The sequence below is a fragment of the Xenopus laevis genome, chromosome 8L (assembly GCF_017654675.1).
Source record: "Xenopus laevis strain J_2021 chromosome 8L, Xenopus_laevis_v10.1, whole genome shotgun sequence".
Classification (NCBI taxonomy): domain Eukaryota; kingdom Metazoa; phylum Chordata; class Amphibia; order Anura; family Pipidae; genus Xenopus; species Xenopus laevis.
Window position 1 is genome coordinate 128,982,926 of NC_054385.1, and position 26,216 is coordinate 129,009,141.

At 43.7% G+C, this 26,216-nt stretch overlaps 1 protein-coding gene across 1 annotated transcript in view; it reads left to right on the forward strand.

Annotated features, from left to right (window-relative positions):
* The first annotated feature begins 2,421 nt into the window (after positions 1 to 2,421).
* Positions 2,422 to 26,216, forward strand: part of LOC108699435 (NACHT, LRR and PYD domains-containing protein 14) — a 45,106-nt gene continuing 21,311 nt past the window's right edge. Inside the window, exons 1-6 of the mRNA XM_041573671.1 lie at positions 2,422 to 2,630; positions 7,168 to 7,235; positions 9,660 to 9,820; positions 20,726 to 20,903; positions 22,978 to 23,043; positions 24,109 to 25,813. Of these exons, the coding sequence (XP_041429605.1) occupies positions 7,202 to 7,235; positions 9,660 to 9,820; positions 20,726 to 20,903; positions 22,978 to 23,043; positions 24,109 to 25,813 (2,144 nt within the window). The 5' untranslated portion in view covers positions 2,422 to 2,630; positions 7,168 to 7,201. The remainder of the gene's footprint in view (positions 2,631 to 7,167; positions 7,236 to 9,659; positions 9,821 to 20,725; positions 20,904 to 22,977; positions 23,044 to 24,108; positions 25,814 to 26,216) is intronic.

Sequence of the window (26,216 nt, forward strand, 5' to 3'; positions counted from 1 at the left end):
ACCGTGTTCCCCCTGATATTGATGCTGAAAGTGAAGGGCCCTGGAAGATTGTTCTGCCTGATATGTCTGATGACGCAGATGAGTTAATTTCCCAGGGTGATGCCCTTACTACCCAGTATGCAGTGAAGGCACCAGAGAGTGTGCAGCTGAACAAGACGTTGTTTGATTCGCCAGCTGAAAAGAGTCACATAAAGAGATGTCCATCCTGTGAGAGCGTGGTCTCCAAGGGGAGTCGCCATAGTTGTGGTGGCCGGCTGGATACCCCAGAGATTGTGAGCGCGCTGGGACAACTTACTGACCAACTGACACAGCTGGCCTGGAATGGTAATTTTAAGAGACTTAAAGTGTTTTCAGGTACCAATCCTGTACCCTCAGGTGAAGAGTCCTTTGAGTGTTGGAGAGACTCCACTGTTGTGTCCGTGAGAGATTGGACTGGGCCCGAGACTACTATGAGAAGGAAGATCCTTGAAAGTCTTCGCAGCCCTGCCGTGGATGTTGTTAAGTCCTATATGGTCGGTCACCCCGATGCTACTTCGGGTGATCTGATTGAAGTCCTGGAGGTGACGTTTGGCCCTGTAGAGAGTGCTACAGAGATGCTCTATCGCTTCCACTCTACCGTCCAGAAAGAGAAGGAAGATTTGTCTGCTTATCTTGTGCGGCTAGAACAAGGCCTGAGACTGCTAGTGAGCCGTGGTGCAATTACAGACAGTGAAATGGATCCTCTGAGAATTCGCCAATTGAAGAGAGGGACCCTGAATAGTGACCCTGTTGCCATGACAATTAGAGCACACTACCAGGATAAGTTACCCCCTGGGTACATTGCTCTGATGGAGAGAGTGCGGCGAGAGGAGGCGGATGCCTATGTGAGGGTCAGACGAAGTCCCACTTCAGGGCATACAGAGAAATCCACTGCTGATGCTAAACTGTTGGAGGAAAACAAGAAGCTTCGCAAAGAGTTGGAGGAGTTAAAAGCTCAACTGTCTGAGAGAGCCAAACCCCCAGCTGAAACTAAGAGAGTTCCTACGTGTTACCGGTGTGGAAAGCTTGGCCACATCCAGCCAAACTGTCCAGTTCCTGATGAAGGTGAAACCCAATCTGCACTGTGTAAAGTACGCCGTAGGCGTAGAAGATTCCATGGGAGATGTTACAAGTGCCAAGTGATGGGTCATCAGGCCCGAAGTTGTAAGACTTACAAAATTTCCACCATACAGAAGTCTTATTATGAGCCTTCTGTCTGTGAGAGTGACTCCCCTGAAGAGGATAGGGTGTTGAGTCGAGAGAAGACTACTGTGGAGAACCCTATTGGCATGAAGGTGGCCCCTGAAACCTTTGATACCCCCGATAGATCTAAAGTACTGGGTCTGGGTGAGCGCAGGTCTCCAGGTAAGGCCAATGTTAGGGTCCCAGGTAACAATAGTGATAAAGACATTTTTGACTGTTTTGCTGTCCAGGCATGCCAGGGCATACGGCAAGCGAGGACGTTGCCGATTTGTCCAAGGGGAGAATGTAGGGGAGAAGAGAAATCCTTCCCCTGCTTTTCTGTCTGTGACATCATTCAGCCCAGTAACAGGCTGGAGAGCGACCTGATTGGCTGGACACCGCAGTGCATCCTGGGAGGAGAGGGTGTGCCAGACTGTGAAGCTGTGTGTGTAGGCCCTGCTGGATCTGTGAGGTCTACAGGAGTGCAGAAAGAGGCTGTCTGACCCTGCCACGCTGCTTCAGAGGAGGAAAGTGCCATTGGTGAGAGTGATTCTGGAGAAGAGTTATTTGTGATTCCAATGTGATCTGCCTCTGAGAGAAAGCGCTGAGTAAATCCCTTGAAGAGAGGATTTGCCACAGGAAGACAGGCCTTGTGTAATTTTGCCTGCTACGTGGGAAGCTGCTATTTTCCAAGGGAAAAGGTACTCTGGGGAAAGGTAGCGCTACCAGGGGAATAAGAGCTCTGGGGAAAGGGACATTGCAATTTGAACTGTGTGCTTTTAACCCTTCCAGACAAGTGGGACTGTGATACTATAAGAACTGTGTTTGAACAGATAGTTAAAACCTAATAGGGATTTAGGTGGTGTCCCTTATATTCCCATACAGGCGTGACTTGTGTATTAGTTACTACTTTACAGTTTATATAAAGTTAAATATTGTTATCCGCAAAGTGTGTGTTTATTATTTCCTAGGGGATTCCTCTGAGGTAAGTTCCTCAGTGCTCCCTAGGTGGAGGCACTGCGCTGTGATTCCTAGTTCCCAGTACTTTTCGACTTGCAAAAGGGACTCAGGGCCCCTGAATTGCCAAGGAAGCTATTATTTAAAGGGACAGTAACCAAAATAGCGTTACATTTATTTGAATGTTTACACGATTTTCTAGTAGACCTACGATCTAAATTAAGGAAAGATCCATTATCTGGAATACCCCAGGCCCTGAGCTTTCTGGGTAACAGGTCGCATACCTGTATAACCATATACATTATTACAAAGGTCTCATGATGTTTTCAGATTAAGCCTGTGCAATATAGCAGTGATCCCTGATTGGCCTGAAATCTGAGCGAGGGAGTCTGCTGCTTCCTGGTTTGTGTGTTTTTCACTGATCAGCAGGGGAGACAGACAAACAGGGACCTGCTCTTTGTAGTTATTAAAAGGTAAGATTTCAGCTGTTTTCTTGCATATGTGAATGTATAACATGTGCCTGACATGTACCTACTATTTTACCCGTTGGTCCTGGCTGTAGGCACAAATACATAGTTGCAGTTGGTCTTGACCCCAGAATGGGAACTTTGCACTCAGTCCCCACATATCCAGCCACATTGCAATGCACTTGATAAATGCTGTTTGTATCCGCCACAAATTTTGCTGCCAAAAAAACAATCCAACGGAGTCTGGGATTCCCTTATATTTTGTGTACATTGTGAATGTCACCATTTTCTGCCCTATTATTTGTTTTATGAAAAAGCTGAAAGAAGAACAACATGTCCGACAGAAAATGAAAGTGAAAGCTTCTCAGGCAGCCGTGTCACATGTAAGCATTGGGCGTTGGTAACATAGTAACATAGTAAGTAAGGTTGAAAAAACATTGAGTTCAACCTTTTTTTTTTTATTATTTTTTATTAACTACCTACAGTATCTGCCAGTTGATCCAGAGGAAGGTAAACAAAACCCATCTGAAGCCTCTCCAATTTGCTGACTCCAAAATGGCAATGGGACCAGTCCCTGGATCAACTTGTACTATGAGCTAACTCCCATATCCCTGTATTCCCTCACTTGCTAAACACCATCCAACCCCTTCTTATACCTATCTAATGTATCAGCCTGTACCACTGATTCACTTCCCAGCTCTCCCTGTAACACCCCTTTCCCTCCTCTAATCTCATTGGCTCCCTCCTGTCTGCTGGGAGGAGCTACTGGTGAATAAGGCATCCAACCCCTTCTTATACCTATCTAATGTATCAGCCTGTACCACTGATTCACTTCCCAGCTCTCCCTTTAACACCCCTTTCCCTCCTCTAATCTCATTGGCTCCCTCCTGTCTGCTGGGAGGAGCTACTGGTGAATAAAGCATCCGACCCTTCCTTATACCTATCTAATGTATCAGCCTGTACCACTGATTCAGGGAGACAATTCCACATCTTCACAGCTCTCACTGTAACAAACCCCTTCCCAATATTTAGGCGGAACCTCTTTTCTTCTAATCGGATTGGGTGACCTTGTGTCAGCTGGAAAGACCTACTGGTAAATAAATCATTAGAGAGATTATTATATGATCCCCTTATATATTTATACATAGTTATCATATCACCCCTTAAGCGCCTCTTCTCCAGCGTGAACATCCCCAATTTGGCCAGTCTTTCCTCATAGCTAAGATTTTCCCTTTACCAGCTTAGTTGCCCTTCTCTGTACCCTCTCTAATACAATAATGTCCTGTTTGAGTGATGGAGACCAAAACTGTACGGCATATTCTAGATGGGGCCTTACCAGTGCTCTATACAGTGGGACCCCCTCCTCCCGTGACTCTCTGCCCCATTTAATACAACTCAAGACCTTATTTGCCCTTGATGCTGCTGACTGGCATTACTTGCTACAGACAAGTTTATCATCTACAAGGACTCCAAGGTCCTTTTCCATAATGGATTTGCCTAGTGCAGTCCCATTAAGGGTATAAGTGGATATTGTTACATCCCAGGTGCAGGACTTTACATTTATCAACATTGAATCTCATTTGCCACTTAGCTGCCCAGATTGCCAGTTAGTCAAGATCCTGTTGCAAGTGCCACATCCTGGATGGAATTAATTGGGCTGATAGTTTTGTGTCATCTGCAAACACTGATACATTACTTACAATACCCTCCCCTAAGTCATTAATGAACAAGTTAAATAAAAGTGGACCCAATACCGAGCCCTGAGGGACCCCACTAAGAACCTTACTCCAAGTAGAGAATGTCCCATTAACAACCACCCTCTGTACCCGATCCTGTAGCCAGTTTCCTATCCATGTGCAAACGACTTCATTAAGCCCAACAGACCTTAGTTTAGAAAGCAGTCGTTTGTGGGGCACAGTATCAAACACTTTGGCAAAATCCAAATAGATCACATCTACTGCCCCCCCCCACTGTCCAGAATCTTACTTACCTCATCATAAAATGCAATCAAATTCGTCTGACATGACCTATCCTTCATAAAGCCATGCTGATTGCTGCTCATAATGCCATTCATTAGGACAAAATGTTGAATGTGATCCCTTAACAAGCCATCAAATAATTTGTCCAACACAGATGTCAAGCTTACTGGCCTATAATTGCCAGGCTGAGATCGTAATCCCTTTTTAAATATTGGAATAACATCAGCTTTTCTCCAATCCATAGGCACCATACCAGATGACAGCGAATCTGAGAAAACCAGAAATAAGGGCTGGTCTAAAACTAAACTAAGCTCTCTTAGAACCCGGGGGTGTATGCCATCAGGCCCTGGAGCCTTGTTTACATTAATTTGTATTAAAGGGCACCTATCACAGCCAAAATCAAACACATATTAACAATCTGACCAGTACAAGCTAAACCTGTTTAATCAAACTACATATATAGTTTTTTGAAAAAACTGCAGGTTTTAAAAAAATCCCTTACTTTGTCAAATGGGTTCTTTCACTGAGGGAGGCCATATTGAGACTCTAACAGAGACTCTAATATGCAAATTTCAGGAGCATGCTCAGATTGTAACACTGCTTTGAGTATTCTACCCAGAATGCCTTGTTTTAGTAAACTCCTCCACTAGAAGTATCCACTAGTAGTGCTGCCACCTGCTAACTTCCAGCAGGGGGCAGCACTACTGTACAGCAGCTAACACACAGGTTTGGCTGATTTGAAAATAGCTTAGAAGGGTTGATAAGCAAACAAGGAATTTCAACTGAGCATGTGCGAGATTTCAGAGCTGCAGTTGGCTGGGAAGATATAGGTAGGAGGAGCCAGTGAAATCCAAGATGGCTGCCTCAGCTAGAACTGCAGTGGAGATAGGGGAGATCTTGCAGAAGGAATAGTGAGCTGATCATTTACATTATACAAACAATTCTAACTGTTTTAAAAATCGGATTCCTTGAACTTTCACATAGTGTATTTACTTAGTAAATGATTTTGGTCATGATTGGTGCCCTTTAAAGCTTTTTGAATCATATCCTGAGTCAGCCACTGACTAGATTGAGCTGAACCATTAGTGCAGCTATAAAGTGAACCTGGGAACCTCCTCTATTGTATACACTGAAGAAAAGAACTGATTTAACACATTTGCCTTATCTGTATCTGTTACAACCATACTGGTACCATTATTTAATGGAGCAACACTCTCAACCTGCATCTTTTTACTATTAATAGATTTCAAAAACTTTTTAGGGTTAGTTTTCACCTCCACCGCAATTAACTCTTCATTTCTTTTCTTAGCCTTCCGGATTGCTGATTTACAACATTTATTACAGTGTTTATATTCATTAAATGCAGCTTCTGTCCCTACAGATTTGTAGTTTTTAAATGAGGACTTCACCACCTCCTCTAACTTTGTCATTGGTACCTATGTGTACCAAGACCGCTGGGTCTTCCCCAGCCCCTCCCAATAATCTGTCCACTCATTCTACCACATGCCGAACCCTAGCACCAGGCAAGCAGCAGACTGTTCGGCATGTAGGGGCCTTGCGACAGATTACCCAACCACCTTTCTAATAGTAACGTGATAGGTTACGTGACAGTAGCAGCAGCACCCGGCACAGAGCTGTGTTTAGGGAAAGTGGAAATTAGGGCGACTGCTTAGAGCCCCACAAACTGCTGGGACCTGGGGGAATTTGGGGATTTTGTTTTTTCGCTTATTGTGGGAATCTTAACCCAGCCCTGCTGCTTATTTTAATGGTCCACCCTATTTGGTGTAATTATACCATTACTGGACAACCAACCAAATCTTTTTTTCTTTTTTGCCCCCCTAAGATACATTAAGATTTAATAATCCTTTTATTTCATGTTTACATGATTTTCTAGTACACTTATGGTATGAAGATCCAAATTACAGGAAGATCCGTTATTCAGCATTCAGGATAACAGGTCCCATTCCTGAATCTTCATATCTAAAGTCTACTAGAAAACTTTAAATAGGCTGGTTTTGCTTCCAATAAGGATTAATTATATCTTAGTTGGGATCAAGTACAAGCGACTGTTTTATTATTACACAGAAAAAGGAAATCAATTTTAATCATTTGGATTATTTGGATAAAATGGAGTCTATGGGAGATGGACTTTCTGTAATTCATTGCTTGATGGGTAATGGGTTTCTGGATAATGGATCAGCTGTCACTATTGTTGAATTCTCTAAACTAATTTTTACTCCCAAATCTATTAAAATTTAGAGGCAATTTTTTTTCTAACATTATAGTGCAATGCCAAGGTCAAAACTAGGAGTAGTCACTGGGCAGCATAGGTGTGCTTCATTAGGTACAACTGGGGTATGCTGTACCCCCACCCCCCCAAAAAAAAGATTTTTGCATAGTTCCCATTTGTGGATGGCAAGCCTGGAGAATATAGCATTGGTGGGAGTGGTGGAGACAGGTAGAGGTGTCAGCAGGCATGCAGATGGCCCGTGCTGGTACTTCTTATATATGTTATTACTGATGTATGGAAAGCTGACATTTTTCTTGTTTTCTGTTGTTTTTAGGCTGGTCAGTGAGATTGTCACATGAGAAGGGAAAATGGATGAATTCTGTGGAAGAGTCATTACTAGCGGTAAGTAAAGTGAATGTTTCGTACAAGAGAAACTTTCAGAGGGTAATGCATAAGGAAAAGTCCAGTTTTTGTGAACATTTTTGTGTATATTAAACACTTGCCCCTTCTGGTCTAGGGTGCAAAGTAGAAATCTTGCTTATTTAAAGTGCACCCTGTTGTCTTAGCGGCCGGCACCTTTAGGAAGCTTTGTCTGGCTTCTGACATAGGTCTGGTCAAGTGGTGGGTCAAACATAAATCAAAGCACCTCCTCTTTGGTTATACACTATTCTCTAATCTCTTTGTGACATCATTACAACCCTGCCTATTTATGATGTCACCAGAGCAGGTGGGGTCAGCTGTGCCCAGGTCCGGGCCTGGGCCTAGAGCAGCAAAATATTAGAGGCAGCATGCCGCCCAGCCACTTTCTGAGGAGCGCTGGGGATGTGCAGCTACCCAATGCTCAGGCTCTCGCGGGGGTGGGCGGGCGGTTGCTAGGACCACACAGTCTTAGGGGACCCATGCAGTAAATCCGGCGCTGGATGTGCCCCAGTATTAAAGGTATTAAACCCACAGCTATACTCCGATTCCCTGGTAAAGCACTAAATCAAAAACACAGCAGGCTGCCATGAAAGGAAACTATCAAGATAAAATGTCCGATACACAACAGTTAAATCAGTTCAGGAGAGCAAACAGTCTATCAGGTGCCAATACCCAAGTCTCCAGCGGATGGTTGTGGGCAGGTCAGTACTGAGAATTAAAATAGGCCCTGGCATTTCAGGTACACAGAGGCCCAATCAGCCCATATAGAAGCCCAAACAGCCCCCACCAGCCCACTAAATACTGACTTTCTATGGAACCTTATAGCAGCCCCTCTGGCATTTGCCAGAACCCACAGATTGCCAGTCCGGGCCTGGCTGTGGGTGTAAATACCTTGATTGGTGTAGGATATTTGCTGGGCACTTGGTCTTGGTTTTAATCTTTGATGATTCATATAAATTGTGGGATTTGTTCATTATATTTTCCACAGTGTCCCCCAAGTCCACAGTGACCATTTACTGAACATGTTGGGGGTTAATTTATCTGTCTCATATTTGACCCCCTCTCTTTAATAGCACCATATTTGATTATCTTTTAAAAAAAAAAAAAGAGGGATCAGCACTCACAGGTCTTATAAAATCTAAATAATCATTTATTGTAGAACTATGGACTGACGTTTCGGCCCTCCAAGGGTACCACACCACACACCACACACACAGTAAAACAGACTTAAATACACGTACTGGCGGGAAATCAACTGTCATGACGTACTTACCGTGTCACGACCCCAGCAACGATCATTTAAAGTGCAAACTGAAGATCTAACATATAATCCATACAATTAAAATCAGAGCTAACTTATATTTAAATCATGTTCAAATGATTCATTTATATCTGCAACATAATAGCAACTCATAATAAAAAAATAGGGGTAGCTGACATTATAGTATGTTGATGACAAGTGAAATTGTACACAGGGTTTTGATAAGGGTTACAATGTGTTGGGGATCTGTGATACACGTGGTTTATAAATACATGCACCTCTAGTGGGCGATTGGTGCTGCAGTAATGGTATTATTCATTAAGTCTCTAATGTGGATACACCATTGTCACAACACATACAAGTGGGCGGGGGTACAGCCTATACAAATAAATGAGTATCGTTCCAACCATTGTTATAGTGCTAGGGTATAATATATAATTGGAGGGGATTGAACATTTTTTTGGGGGGGGCAGTAAATTGTCTGCAGTGCAGTTTAATGGGTTAACAAGGCCACAGTAGTGGTTATTCGATTTTTATGATCGTGAGATGGAGACCCCAGGGCCCAACAATTTTTAAACATCTACTCAATTCTGACATATGACCAACACAGGCAAAAGGTGTTACCCTACATAATAAAGGAGAATATCGGGAGGCGTTACAATGTTGCCAAAACGATAATTGTGTTACATATGGTCTTGTTTTTATTACGAGTTGCTATTATGTTGCAGATATAAATGAATCATTTGAACATGATTTAAATATAAGTTAGCTCTGATTTTAAATGTATGGATTATATGTTAGATCTTCAGTTTGCACTTTAAATGATCGTTGCTGGGGTCGTGACACGGTAAGTACGTCTTTACAGTTGATTTCCCGACAGTACGTGTATAAAATCTGTTTTACTGTGTGTGTGGTACTTTGAGAAAGGCCCTTGGAGGGCCGAAACGTCAGTCCATAGTTCTACAATAAATGATTATTTAGATTTTATAAGACCTGTGAGTGCTGATCCCTCTTTTGTTTTTGTATTAACCTTATCCTGATCGTGCACCCAGGCGTTAATATCACTTAGTTTCGTGAGTGCCGGCATCCCTTGGAGCTTATATAGCTCTTCTGCATGTTGCCTATTGTCAATGTCTGTTTTCTAGATGAGATCCGGCAGTTCCAACAGAAGTTAGCTCAGTATGAAGAACGGCAGCTGAATATATTTTATGAGTATTTCCATGAAGATCTGATCTATATTATTGAGTCCCTGGACACTCCGAGTATCCTAAGGGAGCTGAACTTCCGGAATCTTATCTCTCTGGAGGTAGGTCATAATTTCTATAACATCACTTTCCCATATTCCAATATAAATCTATGCTGGCGGAATTGTGTTTAGTACAGGGGAAATTTTTCTTTATTAAAGTCTTGCATCCTGATACAAAAAAAACTAATAAAATAGTATTCCAAATAAATGTCATATACATTTTCAATAAAAACATATTTACAGAATAAAGCTATTTACATTATACAGTTGTATTCTGTATATAAATAGTCACATTGCAAGTTCAACTTCAAAGCAAAACAAGTGGCACAGTCTGACTGCCACTCTAATCATAACAAACAAACACACTGACTCCAGGAAGGCAAAAGATTGGGCTACTCACCTAAAACTGTATGAGACCTTTCTGAAAAATAGAAAATGGCAAAATCTACAGGGGTGAAAAGAATTAGCCCAACACCAAAGAGACATCAGGATTAGCAAAAGACTCACAGTGGGTCAAACTGAATGCCCCTCCATAGGCCTTTCCACCTTGCTTCATCCATCCTTTGTCTCTCCAAAGAATGTATCTTCCCGAGCTCCCCCAGTATCATTTCCACCACCACTGGACAGGGGAGGATTTCACGCCTCAGAGAAACCTTGCACCGTGCACTCCAGGTGTAAAAGCAGACAAAAGAGCCGACTAAGAATAGAGTGCCCAAATCATAACCCCTGTGTCGCTTAAATGTCCCATAGGCCCACTCCTGGTAACTACAACCAGAGAGGCAAGGAATGCCCAAGGCAACAGAGACTTGTTTGTAGACATCTATGTTAACGGGGCACTGAAGTAAAAAGTGGTCCATTGTCTCCACTTCCCCAGAACATTCCTCCCGCGGGCAATCACGGTCATCGGTGCGTCTGTACTTCAGATTGTCATTAACATAGAGCTTCCCATGGAAGGAGCACCAGACGACGTCCCTAAACTTCGGGGGGGACCCTTGGGGAGTTGATTAAAGAGAGCCCTGATCTCAACACTTCGTCTGGACAGTCCTTCAGGGCCAGTGATGCATGAAAGTAGGAACCCAAGACTCTCCCGTCAATCTCCCTTCTGGGAGAAGCCCTGATCTCCCCAACAGACACACACCACCGCCTCATCACTTTCAGACTCACTACAACATAAGGCGGGAGAGCGTCACGAGGAGCACGCACGCTCTTTACCAAGCCGCCTCTCTGCCAGCACTCAAGATAAGGAAGGACCCAAACTAAGGAGGCCCTTTCGTAGTCCCTTAGAATACTTGCCACAGTCTCTGCCTCTCCCCACTAGACACGACTACTGTGACATTGTCTGCATAAGCAGAGACCTTCAGGGCCTTCCCAGGAGACAGAGGAACCCCCGCTAATGCATCGCCCTCTATCCGCCTAATGAGGGGATCAATGGCAAATACATAAAGCAGAGGGCTCAAAGGACAGCCCTGTCTGACCCCAGAAGACACCCCAAAGCTCTCCCCAGACCAACCATTCACAAGCGGGAAACTCTCGGCCCCTTTGTACAAAACGTTTAGCCAATTTATAAATTTGCCCGGAAGACCGTACCTGTCAAGGAGTAACCAGAGATACTCGTGGTTTACCCTATCAAAAGCCTTTGACTGATCCAAACTCAGCAAATACTTACCCCACTCGCAGATCTTGCACCGTTCTATGACCTCCCAGATGTCAAGGACAGCGGAAAAGGTGCTGCGGCCCTTCACAGTGCAGTGCTGAGAGGGGTAAAGAAGCCTTTCTACAAAAGGTAAAAGGCGGTTAAACATGACTTTTGCCAGAATTTTCCTGTCTGTATTAAGAAGAGCGATGGGGCGCCAGTTCTCAACCTTAGACTGGTCCAAACCCTTGGACAGGAGAATAAGAGCTGAGTGTCTCATGGAGGGAGGCCCTCTTCCAGGGTGCTATTGAATACCTCTGTGAGACGAGGGGCCAGGATATCAACAAACCGTTTATAAAATTTGGCCGTTAGGCCGTCAGGCCCTGGAGATTTTTTGAGGCCAAGGCCTTCAATCGCTGTCCTGACCTCTTCAACTCCAATCTCACTCTCCAATTCATCAAAAGGAATGTTCTCATCCTGCAGAAAAGGGATCTCTTCCAGAAAGGAAGACATACTGGCCTGGGAGAGTCCCTGCCCCTTCAGAAGTTCAGCATAGTAGTTCTTAACAACTCTGAGAATACCAGGGACCGAAGTCCCTCTCCAAAACTAGGAAAGAGTACCTGTCATACTGATACTCCTTGATGAGGGCACGGACCCTGGCAACTTCCCCACCTTGGCCACCATCAGACACCAATCTGTCTAACTTTCTCCTGAGAGCTTGGTAGGCACGTTCTTTATCAATTTGTATTTCATTAGCTAGGCCTCGAAAGACTCCCGCTGCCCTCTTTTTGACCATCTCCCACCACTCTGCCTTAGTGTTGCAGAAATCTAACAAGGATTCCCGAGCCTGAAAAAAATCCCTGAAGGACTGATTTACACACTCCTCCTCCAGGAGGGCCGAATTCAGGCGCCAAAGACCCCTTCCCCTCGGAGGGGACTCTGAGACATTCAAGGACACACCCACCATACAGTGATCAGAGAACTCCACAGCTGTCACCTCAGGAGGAGACACTATGAAGTCCTGCTTAATAAAAAACCTGTCTATCCTACTCCTACACGTTCCTCTAAAAAAGGTGAAACCCGTGCGGTTAGGGAAGTGGCGAATGTGCACATCCTCTAGACCGGCCTGACTAACCATGCTATTAAGGACGATGCTATCGTAGCCCAGCCGACCTGCGGCACCTCCCCTAACCATAGGCCTAGTCACGGTGTTAAAGTCACCGGCTGGCTAGGACGTCCAAGACCATACATCTGCCCATCTCTACCTCAATCACCCGTTTGACTGTTACCTTGGTCTTAAAAAGGACCGCCACTCCACTGTAGATCTCGGCCGCAAGAGACCAGTAGGAGGGACCGTGTGTCCATTCTTTTTTGGCTCTATGGAGCACCTGTAGATTACATAATCTGGTCTCTTGCAAAAATAAAATCTCTGCCTCAACTTGGGAGAGCAAAAAGAAGGCCGCCTCCCTTGCGCCTACAGACAACGCTCGCGACATTAATGGTCACGACACGTATTGGAGGGGGTACAGCCGTTTACAAGGTGATTAAGATGAGGAGGTTTTCCGCCCTCCTTTTTGCCTTCCTATCATCATCAGAACATTCCCTCTTTGCAGAGATACCAAATGGGAGTTTCTCTGCTTCAGCAGGATCAATTTTTTCAAAATAAGAGGAAGAGTCAGAACTTGCAAGCTCCCTACTCACACGCTGCTCCTCCTCTTCAAACTCCTGCTCCTCCTGCTCTACCCTCTCCCCCCAAGATAATGGGGCAAACCTATTTGCAGATAGGGGAATTAGGCCACCTCCCGCCTCCTGAACACATGAATGGGCACTTTCTGCACATTCCCCATTACCTTTTTTTCTGTGATTCACAGTCTTCGAAGCCTTCTTTTTGGCCTCAGCAGCTTTAAGGGGTTTACCTGCCATAACCCAATCCCCCAATGTGTTTTTAACAATGGAAAGAGTCACACTTGGCAGTTCAGAAGGGGGGGTCTCCTAAACTACTCCTTGGGGGATTGGTACCTGACCTCTAGGCTGCCCCCTCCCTCTTCCCCTTCCCCTCATGGGCCTAAAAGATGTAGTAGGCTGTGGGGTTTCAGAAGGCTGTGGAGTTTTGGGAGGCGGTGGAGATAGATTGTGGGGGATGATTGGGTCAGGATCTGGCACAAGAGGAGTCATCGCAACAACCTGACCCAGTGGGGCTTCGGTCTCAGGCTCCACCACTTCCATTCTGAACTCCTCATCTATGCTTTGCCACGACATAGGACAGGAACCGTACGCATGGCCAAGCACTCCTCACAAGTTGCACCTTATACTTTTAGGACAGTGTTTGGCAACATGACCTACTCCAAGGCACATGGTGCATTTCAGTACATCGCAACTGATACTGAAATGCCTGGTGGAGCCACACTTCCAACATTCCTTGGGTTGGCCGGGATAAAAGCAACAGACTAAATCCCGGCCAATGTATGCGGAGCTGGGGATGTGCTGGGGGACATTGCCTACAGTGCGCAGGCAGACTTTAGCTTGCCAGCTCCCCGTCCATATCCCCCTGTACCCAAAAACCTTCTCCAACTCTCCTATCACATCCCCATATCGTTTGAGCCAAACCTTGAGATCTGCAGGGGGGATGGACTCATTCTCTAGAAGGATGGTGACCTTACAGACCCCAGGTCTAGATATGGGAACAGCTCTAAAACCCTCCCACATGCCTGAGTCAGAAAACTCCCTGAATTTGCTCCAAAGCTCGTCTGGACTCTCATGAAGCTGATGGAATAGTCTTTGAAAACCTTATTATGTACAAAACAATTAAGGTCATTAGCAGAAAAGCCCATATCACAAATCTTGTCAATAATGATGTTTCCATCAGGCAAGGGTCCCCCCCCCCTCACACTGCAATCGCACCACATTCTTACGGCACCCAGAATCTGAGGGATACACCCTCCCACGCCGGGGAAATTGCGCCACTGCGGGTTGATCCCCACGCCCCACACGCACGCCAGTCATAGGCACATTTCTTTGTCTCGCCCCATTCACTCCCCCAGACTCCCTGCCACGCACAACAATTGCAAAACTTTGGCCACTCTCACTCGCCCCTTCATTCACTGTACTCACACCCACCACTGCAACATTTGCTTCACCTGCACCCAAAGCACTTGTACTGACACCCACCTCTTGCACATGTGACACTTGCACAGCCTGACCCCCTGACACTTTAGCCCCACTCAAATTCACAGATGCACCAACAGATTTTATTTTCTCAGTGCACTCACCAGCCGAAACCTCAGGCATCCGCTCACTGATCTCCTCACTGCACTCACTCCCACGCACACTTGCACCTCCAGAAACAGCAACATCCAGAATTGCTGAACTACAAGAGTCCACTTTAGAGTCTTTTTTTTTCTTCTGGACGGCTGCTTTAGTGGCCTTTTTGGTCTTCTTCATGGTCATCCGCTTTCTTTTCTGATCTGTCTGATCCTCCTGTTGCCCAGCAACTGCACCTTTGCGCTGTGAGTTCTCTTTAACGTGATTATCACTGCCAGCTCTGTCCTGCTCCAGATGAGATGTAGTATGAATGGCTGAAGCATCTGGTTGCTGTGAGAGTTCCCTAGCAACATTTGGGACATCTTGTTTCTCTGCGCTGTTATTTGCAGCAGTGTGGCAAAGTGCCTCAGTTTCAGGATTTTTCTCGACTGACTGCTCTGCGTTCCTTACAAATGGCACATTCCCAGAGTTCTCTGCTGCAGCCATATTAGCATTAGGTTTCTGTGCCCATGCGGCCAACACAGCAGGTGCCGACTGCACCCCGACATTCTCAGCTACTGCTGCTGTACCCCCAGATTGTGGGGCTGCCTGGGAGACTCCCAGAGACACGGGCTGATTCTGGGCCGGGGGCAGAGCAGGGAAATCACTTGCCACATAAATAAAGTCACTTACTTCAGGCTGCTGTTTCTGCCTCCTTTGCTTCACCTTCTCCCTTGGGTGAATGTCCTCTATTTCCTCAGAGGAAAAGACCATTTTTTGTGGTCTCAGAGTGCAAGGAGATTCTGCCGCTCTGATCTCTCTGAGAAGACCCGGTGTTCCAGAGGGGGTACCAGTGGGGGTACCTGTAGGTGAAACAGTTGGGGTACCAGTGGGTGTAGCAGAGGGGGAGCCAGGGCTCCTTGGGGCTGGCTGGTATGGCTGGAGGGCCCCAGAGCTGTCAGGCTCCTCATCACTGGGTACCTCCTTGATCCCTCTGCTTTTAAGTGACGCTTTGTATTTCTCCTCCTGGCACTTTTCTCCATCCGCCGGAACCTCTCGGCATTATCAAACGACTCTTTCACAGGACCAATTCCATTGCCAAGAGTTTCCACCTCCTGCTCCAGAATGTGCAGTTTGTCACACAGGGCTGCAATTTCCACTCGCTTTTTAGGCCGGGCCAGACTGTATGCATTTGCACACGCATGTCTCTTGTTCTTTATCAGAGTCTTTATAGCAGCAATCTCTGCCTTTTTCTCCCTGTACCTCTGCATTCCTTTTGCCATGTTCTCATGGAATCCTGGGTCAGTTGGCTGCATGTTGGGGTTGAATCCAGCAACATGGTCAGAAGACTCCGCTTGGGGCCCTTCAGAAACCCCTTCTTTTGCAGAAGCACCCCGAGGCCTAGATGGTGTTGAGGCCTGGGACTTTCCTGGATCAGCTTCCTTGGAAGAACCACTCCCTCCAGGGCTGCAATTGCTTATGATTGAGTTAACGAGCACACACACAAACTGCTCTCTCCACCCAGCTGCAAACACAATCAGGGGATCACCAGTGGGCGGTCCTGCATAACAAATGGTTTTATAGTTATGTGTCTGAGTATGCGCTGTAATTCTCCATTATAACAGCAGTGCATGGAGCCATTTGAATATCAGCATTCCATATCAGTGCACCCCTTCAGTCATGTACCTGTGACAATGAACCCCTCCTTAAAGGAGAATTAAACCATAAAAATGAATGTGGCTAAAAATGGCATATTTTATATAGTGAACTTATTGCACGAGGCTAAAGTTTGAGCTTGTCAATAGCAGCAATGATCCAGGACTTCAAACTTGTCACAGGGGGTCACCATCTTGGAAAGTGTCTGTGACACTCACATGCTCAGTGGGCTCTGATTGGCTGTTGAGAAGCTAAGCTTAGGGCTCGTCACTAATTATCCAGCAGAAAATGAGCTTCCCTGGCTGTAATATAAGCTGATGCTACAGGTTTGCTGATTATTCAATTCTGATGCTAATTGCACTGGTTTCTGTGCTGCCATGTAGTAATTATGTGTATTAATTACTAATCAGCCTTATATTGTGACATTTCTATTCTATGTGTACTGTATATTGTGAGTGGCTCCCTAAGCTCAGTAAGTGACAGCAGCACAGAGCATGTGCAGTGAATCAGCAGAAAAGAAGATGGGGAGCTACTAGGGCATCTTTAGAGACACAGATCTTTACTGCTAAAGGGCTGTGGTTGCCTTGGGCTGGTACAGAAGCACAAAACATACACTGCCTTGCAAAAGTATTCACCTATTACCTATTTTGTTACATTCCAACCTGTAATTTAAATGTCTCTTAATCTTATTTTATGTGATGGATCTGCACAAAATAGTTTAAGTTGGTGAAGTGAAATGAGAAAAATATATATATAAAAAAACTGAAAATTGCGAATGTGCATATGTATTCCCCTTTGCCATGAAAACCCTAAGAAATTCTGGTGCAACAAATTACCTTCAAAAGTCACATAATTAGTGAGATGAAGTCCACCTATGTGTGTCTAAGTGTCACATGATCTGTCAGTATAAACACACCTTTTCTGACATGGTACCACAACTAAGCTGCCAAGAGAGGGCCGCCCACCAAAACTCACAGACCAGGCAAGGAGGGCATTAATCCGAGAGGCAGCACAGAGACCAAAGGTTACCGTGAAGGAGTTGCAGAGTTCCACAGCAGAGACTGGAGTATCTGTCCATAGGAGCACAATAAGCTGTACACTCCTTAAAGCTGGGCTTTATAGAAGAGTGGTCAGAAAAAAGCCATTAGTTAAAGTTAAAATTAAGGCACGTTTTGAGTTTGCCAAAAGGCATGTGGACGACTCCCCAAATGTATGGAGGAAGGTGCTCTGACCAGATGAGACTAAAATTTAATTTTTCAGCCACCAAGGAGAATGATATGTCTGGCACAAACCAAAGACATCCCATCACCCCAAGAACACCATGGCCACAGTGAGACATGGTGGTGGCAGCATCAGGCTGTGGGGATGTTTTTCAGCAGCAGGAACTGGGAAACTGGTCCAAGTCGAGGGAAAGATGGTGCTAAATACAGGGATATTCTTGAGCAAAACCTGTGTCAGTCTGCCTGTGATTTGAGACTGGGATGGAGATTCACCTTCCAGTAGGACAATGAAGCATACTGTTTTAGGGGTGGGGGGTTGAGGTGAATTTAAGGACTAATTTGGCTCACATGTTTAACCTGATGAATGGGGGATGCAAACCCCCCGAAACGTTGTTCTGCACTGGAAATGGCAAAACTGGCTTAAAATAAAGGATTTATTGCACAGCGGTGAAGTGGTGAAGTGCTTGCCTTTCCTGCAAATATTTTGCAGTTGTGTTGACATGGCTGTACGTCTAAAGAATTAAAGAATAGCACCACTGCATCTAACAACACCTAGAGTGCAAATAGAGCTCCCCATATCCTTCACCTGTTTGACCTGTTTTACCAACATTTATTGAAATTCTAAACAAATTAGGGTATCAAGAGGCTCCTATATCTCCTGGGCTCATCTTCACTGTCATGCAAGTTCTGTTCCTCCAGGCTTTTGGCCAGGACAAACCAGAAACTGGATTTGGCAATACACTCATTTAGGGACAGATTTATCAAAGGTCGAGATGAAAATAATCAGAATTTCAAGCTATTTTTTGTGTACTTCGACTAGGGAATAGTCCAAATTCAATTCGAATTTGAAAAAAATTAAAAAATTGGAATATCGAAATTTATCATGTACTGTCTCTTTAAAAATCTGGCTTCGACCATTTGCCATCTAAAACCTGACTAATTGCTGTTTTAGCCTATGGGGAACCTCCTAGAACCTATTTCGAGTCAATTGGTGGACTTTGAAAAATCGAAGGTTTTCATGGAAAAACTTCGAATTGAATTTGATCGAATGCGATATTCCATCAATTCGTTCGAATTCGGTTGAATACGGACCCATTCGGTTTAAAACGGACCTATTCGACCATAAAAAACCTTAAACTTAATTGGTCTTGTTAAATTTGAATTTCAACGTTTTTTCAATTCGAAATTCAACCCTTGATAAATATACCCCTTGGTCTCAGTCTTCAGATAACATGAAGGCTCAGCCACTGTATAAAGACTTTTACAGAGCAACAATTCATGCGTCCTGTTCGGTTAAATTGAAGATGTCACCAATCCTTTAGCTGGGCTCTCTGCTTGGCATTCAGGGCCCCACTTTTTTACAGTCCTTCCGTTGCTTCAGAGTTCAAACACTGTTCACAGGGCAGCCCTATAGCATGGCCTCCTCTCTCAACTATGTCTTCTGTCTGCCCTCCTCTTTCAACTTTTTCTTCTGTCTGCCCTCCTCTTTCAACAATGTCTTCTGTCTGGCCTCCTCTTTCAACTTTTTCTTCTGTCTGCCCTCCTCTTTCAACAATGTCTTCTGTCTGGCCTCCTCTTTCAACTATGTCTTCTGCCTGGCCTCCTCTTTCAACTATGTCTTCTGCCTGGACTCCTCTTTCAACTATGTCTTCTGTCTGGCCTCCTCTTTCAACTTTTTCTTCTGTCTGCCCTCCTCTTTCAACAATGTCTTCTGTCTGGCCTCCTCTTTCAACTATGTCTTCTGCCTGGCCTCCTCTTTCAACTATGTCTTCTGCCTGGACTCCTCTTTCAACTATGTCTTCTGTCTGCCCTCCTCTTTCAACTATGTCTTCTGTCTGGCCTCCTCTTTCAACTATGTCTTCTGCCTGGCCTCCTCTTTCAACTATGTCTTCTGTCTGGCCTCCTCTTTCAACTATGTCTTCTGTCTGGCCTCCTCTTTCAACTATGTCTTCTGTCTGCCCTCCTCTTTCAACTATGTCTTCTGTCTGGCCTCCTCTTTCAACTATGTCTTCTGTCTGCCCTCCTATTTCAACTATGTCTTCTGTCTGGCCTCCTCTTTCAACTATGTCTTCTGTCTGCCCTCCTCTTTCAACTATGTTTTCTGTCTGGCCTCCTCTTTCAACTATGTCTTCTGTCTGCCCTCCTATTTCAACTATGTCTTCTGTCTGCCCTCCTCTTTCAACTATGTTTTCTGTCTGCCCTCCTCTTTCAACTTTTTCTTCTGTCTGCCCTCCTCTTTCAACAATGTCTTCTGTCTGGCCTCCTCTTTCAACTATGTCTTCTGCCTGGCCTCCTCTTTCAACTATGTCTTCTGCCTGGACTCCTCTTTCAACTATGTCTTCTGTCTGCCCTCCTCTTTCAACTATGTCTTCTGTCTGGCCTCCTCTTTCAACTATGTCTTCTGCCTGGCCTCCTCTTTCAACTATGTCTTCTGTCTGGCCTCCTCTTTCAACTATGTCTTCTGTCTGGCCTCCTCTTTCAACTATGTCTTCTGTCTGCCCTCCTCTTTCAACTATGTCTTCTGTCTGGCCTCCTCTTTCAACTATGTCTTCTGTCTGCCCTCCTATTTCAACTATGTCTTCTGTCTGGCCTCCTCTTTCAACTATGTCTTCTGTCTGCCCTCCTCTTTCAACTATGTTTTCTGTCTGGCCTCCTCTTTCAACTATGTCTTCTGTCTGCCCTCCTATTTCAACTATGTCTTCTGTCTGCCCTCCTCTTTCAACTATGTTTTCTGTCTGGCCTCCTCTTTCAACTATGTCTTCTGTCTGGCCTCCTCTTTCAACTATGTCTTCTGTCTGGCCTCCTCTTTCAACTATGTCTTCTGCCTGGCCTCCTCTTTCAACTATGTCTTCTGCCTGGCCTCCTCTTTCAACTATGTTTTCTGTCTGCCCTCCTCTTTCAACAATGTCTTTTGTCTGGCCTCCTCTTTCAACTATGTCTTCTGTCTGGTCTCCAGCAACCAGCCCAATTTCCTCTGGGTTTTTCTGAAGCTTCCTGCTCACCATCTATTCAACTCTAATTGCAGAGCCCACAATGAGAAGTGAGCCATATGCTGTGGGACAGAATACACAGTGTGTTGGGTTGTAGGTGAACAAAATGGATTTCATTGATTCTGGTACAATATTTAGTTGCAGGGAATTTAAAATTTAGAGAAGGATATTTATTCTCCTGAAATTACATGAATAATTTTAATGGTGTTGTTTATCTGTGTTGCAGCACTATGTATCTATAAAGAAGCAATGTGGTGCCTGTGCATTTGCTGAGATGTTGTTAGAAGATATTCGTGGATCTGGGAGAGACGCTATGCTGGGATTCTGGGAATGTCTCTTTGTTCTACAGAATGATCACCCTCACCCCAACCTGCTGGGTGTACTGGATGAACTCGATCAAAGAGGTACTGTGTTTTACTCCAAAATATTGCTTGTTAAATTATCTGTAGCAAATTGTTAGTTGTATATTACTTAACCTTTATAATAAGTGAATGTAAAATTGATGAGAGTGCTATTATAAGCACCTTTGTAATTTACATTCTGTTGGTATTTTGTATACCAATACCTCATTTTATAAGAAAAAACTCAGAGAGAAAATTCTTTAACAATAATTGAGGTCTTTTATTAACCCAACAATTCAATACAGAAGTTTTGTCTTGGGAAAGCTGTCATAGTCACACCACAGTGGGGCACCTAGGTGTAATATGAGGGCTTGCCAAAGAAACACCTCTTTGACACAAGCTTTTATACATTTTACAGGGCAAAAAGGTACACAGACATGCCATATATGGTCAAAGCCCTCCTCCTACATTGGAAGGCACAAGAGAATCTTAAAATATATTTTACAATACCTATAGCATCAGATAATGTTTTCTTGATACCAAAGGTCACAAACCTGACAAACTTTGTCTGCTAAACAAAGACTGGGGATAAGCATTTGCAGTTCAACACAACACTTCAATCTCGTTTATGAGATGTTAAATATTTGTCTTCTGTCTGCAGGCTCTCGGCCTTTGTTCAGCCTGACTCAATATTCTTATTTAGAACCACTATCTACTTTCCTCCCCCATCTGCCTTAGGTCAGCCTTTGTGTATCAGGGAACTGGGGGTCTTAAAATTGATATTACTTTTATATAATTTCTCCCTGTATAGATGGGTGTTCTCATTAATTTTATCATCAATTCATTATTTTCTTTTTAAATGCAAGATATTAAAGGATACATGTACATGTTAATATGAATAAATTATTGTTACAACAGCACCACCATGGTGTTCAGATTATCTCCTTACTGTCCACCCAATCTCGCTCCCCTTTAGAGTTTTTAGGCTTTTTTATTCACCACTCTGGCACCTACAATTGCACTAGGAAAAGATAGTAAAACTGTGTGTTGGTACATGAAGATGTGGGTCTGTATCTTGGGAGTAGCTTTGCTTGGTGCGGGTTCCACAAAGGAAAGTTCAGGCAGTGCCATAACACCTGGACTCAAAGGCTTTAGGTACCTTTAAGACTTCCTATTAAAATATTTAATTTTGTTTTTCAAGGATAAGTAAAACTTTAAAATACGTGTATGTAAAATTGATGAGGGGGCTATTCTAAGCACTTTTGTAATTTACATTCATTATTTATTTATTTATATTCCAAAATATTATACAATACATGTAGTTTTAATATGAATTAATTTTGTTACAACAGCGCCACCTGCTGGTCAGTTTCCCACCAGTCTGACCACCAAGTAGTCAAGGAAGTTGTCAGGAGAAAGAAAGAAGCCTGCATAGGAAAAAAGCTTAGGAAAATCTTTCTCAAAACTCTCAGAATGGTTAGAAACTGACCAGCAGGTGGTGCTGTTGTAACAAAACGCATTCATATTAACAGTACATGTATCCCTTAATATCTTGGAATTAAAAAAATAAATAAATAATGAATGTAAATGACAAAAGTGCTTAGAATAACACCCTCATCAATTTTACTTTCACTTATTTTAAACGTTTACTTATCCTTTAAATGCACATTATACCAAGATTGTGTTAAAATAAACACTTTTCTAAAGCATGATGCTTTGTTTTTGTTTCAGTTTGATTATTTGAATATTTATTTCCGTTGTCTCTGCCCCGTACGCTACTGCCTACGAGCTGCACCAATGTGTACATTGGAAACTAAGATCCCACTTTTTTATATACAGTTATAATAAGGGATATTTGTGATGTCCCTAGACAGAAGTGCAAGAGCATCCCAGGGGAGCAAGAGCACACCCTTCATGTAGAGAGGTCAGGCTGTACTCTGTACCTCGCACCAGATAAAAAACAAGATGCAGAGTAGGCCATACCCATTCTTACTGATAAGTACAGGCCTTCATTGTGGCTTGCATTCGCTGTTGCTCCCTAACTTGCATGTCTGTGTTTTTATATCCTTTTTATTGATAAAGGATTTTATTTGCTCAGTTGGATACTGTCTTATTCCTGTACAATCTAATTTTTCAGGTGATCATCTTGAACAGAGTATTAATTTAGACAAAATGGGACCTGTTCAGCCTTTCTATTTCAAAGGTAAGCAAGTTTATGTAGGGACCCATATGGTTAATGTGCCCCTATGGCTTTAAATCCCTACACTTCCTGATCCCCCTAGTTGCTGGTTAGATGCCCATGTAGCTAGTTGTAATTTGCATATCCAAGTTATTGGCCAAGAGGTGTTGTGACCACTTCCTGTCACACTTTCTTATAGTGAGTGAGAAGGGTTGGAGCTTCCTCTTTGGCTGCTGGTGTCTGACCCATCCGGATGTTTCCGGAGCCCTGTAAGCACTGTATCCTGTGGGAGTTGTAGTTGAACTACACCACACCTTCATTTCTTCCCTTTTGAGAAGGCCCTGCCTTAAGTGTTAGAGTCCAGTGTAACCCATGCTCTGGTATACTAGCTGGCTGTTAACCCCATTGGCCTCGATAGCCCAAAAATGTGTTACATTTACAGTGTTCAGTTCAGTTCCATACAAAGCCTTCAAAACCAAGTTTGTGAGAATAGACCTCTGAATTAATTGAAAGCACTGAAGACTAAATACGTTTTGTGCATTTTCCAGGAAATCCAATTCTAGAAATTGAGTAGAGCAGAAAGCAAGTTGGTCTCAGTGAGAGAAGGTAAGAAAAAAAGATAACAGGGTAAATTAATATATGAAAAAATGGGGGATCACAGAGTAAGGTTTGAAATGTGTGAGGAAAGTAAAAGGAAGAAATCAGTGAAGAAGGGGAGAAAGAGAAGAAAGAAGGAAAGCATAGGAATTGCAGTGGAAAAAGAAAAATCGTAAAAAAACAATAGAAATAAAGAGATTATGTATGGAAGACCACCAGAATATGAGCTGGGAGATAAGACCACAGGGCGCCCAATATATCATATATTTTTTCCTGTAAATGCTTCATTTTCTCTGTATCTGTCATTTTAACTGCTCTCGGTGACTCCAAGTGGCATTTAGTCAGAAAAATGCAGTAGATAATGAAAGTCTTCATTATTTGGAACCAAGTTCTCCTTGTATTACATTCCTGTCCATTTCTTATGAATGGGGATCAAGCTTCCTTTAGTTGTTCCCCTTTAAACATTTCAATTGAACTTTGTATCTTCGTCAGCCTTCCAGCTACACAGATCTATTCTTCTGGAGAAAATGCTGATACTGGTGGAACACAGAGCCCCAGGATTAACCCGTGAGAGTCAGAGTTTCGATATCTCTGAGCGCTATTTAGACCTCATTGTTGTCTCCAGTCAGCACTTCAGGTCTCGTCCTCAGCATGAGCTCATTGCAACAGGGGGAATACATGAACATTACTTACAGAGAGCTCAGAGTAATTTGGAGAGGATTAGCCCTAACCGTCTGTTCCGCTGGTGCCACAGAAAGAGATGTGTGCCACAGACAGTGCTGGTGAGCGGAGTGCCAGGGGTGGGGAAAACCACATTAATGCAGAAGTTTGTCTATGACTGGGCCAATGGGAAACTCTACCAGAGATTTGCTTTTGTCTTCTTCTTCAAATTCCGGGATCTCAATAATGATGAGCTGAGCTTGGCCCAGATGATCCTCAATGAATATCCCTATCTACGCAATCAGCTTGACAGAATCTTTCAAAATCCTTCACAACTGCTTTTTATTTTCGATGGTTTAGATGAAAGCAAAAGCTCAATAGACTTTAAGTCAAGTCAGTCGTACACCAACCCGCACTCCATTGAGACACTAAATGTGATTGTGTCCAGTTTGGTCCAACAGTCTGTTCTATCGGGCTGCTCAGTCCTAATAACCAGTCGCCCAACCAGACTCGCAACAGTTGAAACTTCTATTTTTCACAGAGTGTCTGAAATAATGGGATTTCTCCCTAAGGAAAGAGAGAAGTATTTTTTGCATTTTTTTAGTGATTACACAATGGCAAAGAAGGCTTTCCATTATGTGAGAGAGAACGGGATGCTGTACACATTCTGCTACATCCCATCCTACTGCTGGATCATCTGCACCGTGTTATCCATGTGCTTCAGAGCCCAGAAGATAAACTCAGCATCAACTATGGTATTCTTTCCCAAAACTGTCACACAGCTTTTTGCCAGTTTTTTAAGTAACATTCTTCTCAATCACTGTCAGGAAGGGGCTATTCATAAAGAACATCTGATTTCCATTGGTCGGATGGCAGAGCATGGCATAAATAGTCACATTCTTTCATTTACAAAAGATGATTTGGAAGCATTTAGTGTGGATACTTCCTCACATCTGGTGACAAGCTTTGTGATGGAGAGTGGGCAGCCTCCACATGTGTCCTATTCCTTCTTGCATCTCACCATACAGGAGTTTATGGCTGCCTTGGTTCACTACCTTGACTATTCCCCTGAAAGGCTGCAGAAGGCTCTTGAGGAGGCAAAATCATATAAAGACGGCCGTGGGGAAATATTCCTTCGTTTCATATCTGGACTCTCTGACAGTTCCACCAGATCCCTGTTGAAGCCATATGTAGGGGAGTTATCAGCTGAGGCCTCCAAGCATGTTCTCAGTTTTCTCCAGAAGCCCATTGAGAAAGATATTGCTGTACCGATATGGGATATTGACATTAGAAAAGTTCTTAATGAGTTTGCCTGCCTTACTGAGTCCCGGAACAAAGCACTTGTGTCCTCATTCATTGGACCAAATAAGCATTTTGATTTTTCTGAATTTTATTTGGCGCCTCTGGACTGCACAGTGTTGGCTTTTATCCTGGAATCCTGTAAGGGAAGAGAACTCCTGGACTTAAGTTCATGTTTTATTCAGACTGAAGGACTGGAGAGACTTGCCCCAACCCTACATACTGTTTCAGATGTCAGGTAGGAGCTAAATCTGACTTTCCATCTTCTGTTTTAATAAACGGTTTTATAAGCCTATGATGAAATTAATTTAAATTTAAAGGGATACTGTCATTGGAAAAAAAATGAAATTTAATTTAAATTTAAAGGGATACTGTCTTTGGAAATTTTTTTTTTCCAAAATGCATCAGTTAATAGTGCTGCTCCAGCAGAATTCTGCACTGAAATCCATTTCTCAAAAGAGCAAACTGATTTTTTTATATTCAATTTTGAAATCTGACATGGGGCTAGACATATTGTCAATTTCCCAGCTGCCCCAAGTCATGTGACTTGTGCCTGCACTTTAGGAGAGAAATGCTTTCTGGCAGGCTGCTGTTTTTCCTTCTCAATGTAACTGAATGTGTCTCAGTGAGACATGGGTTTT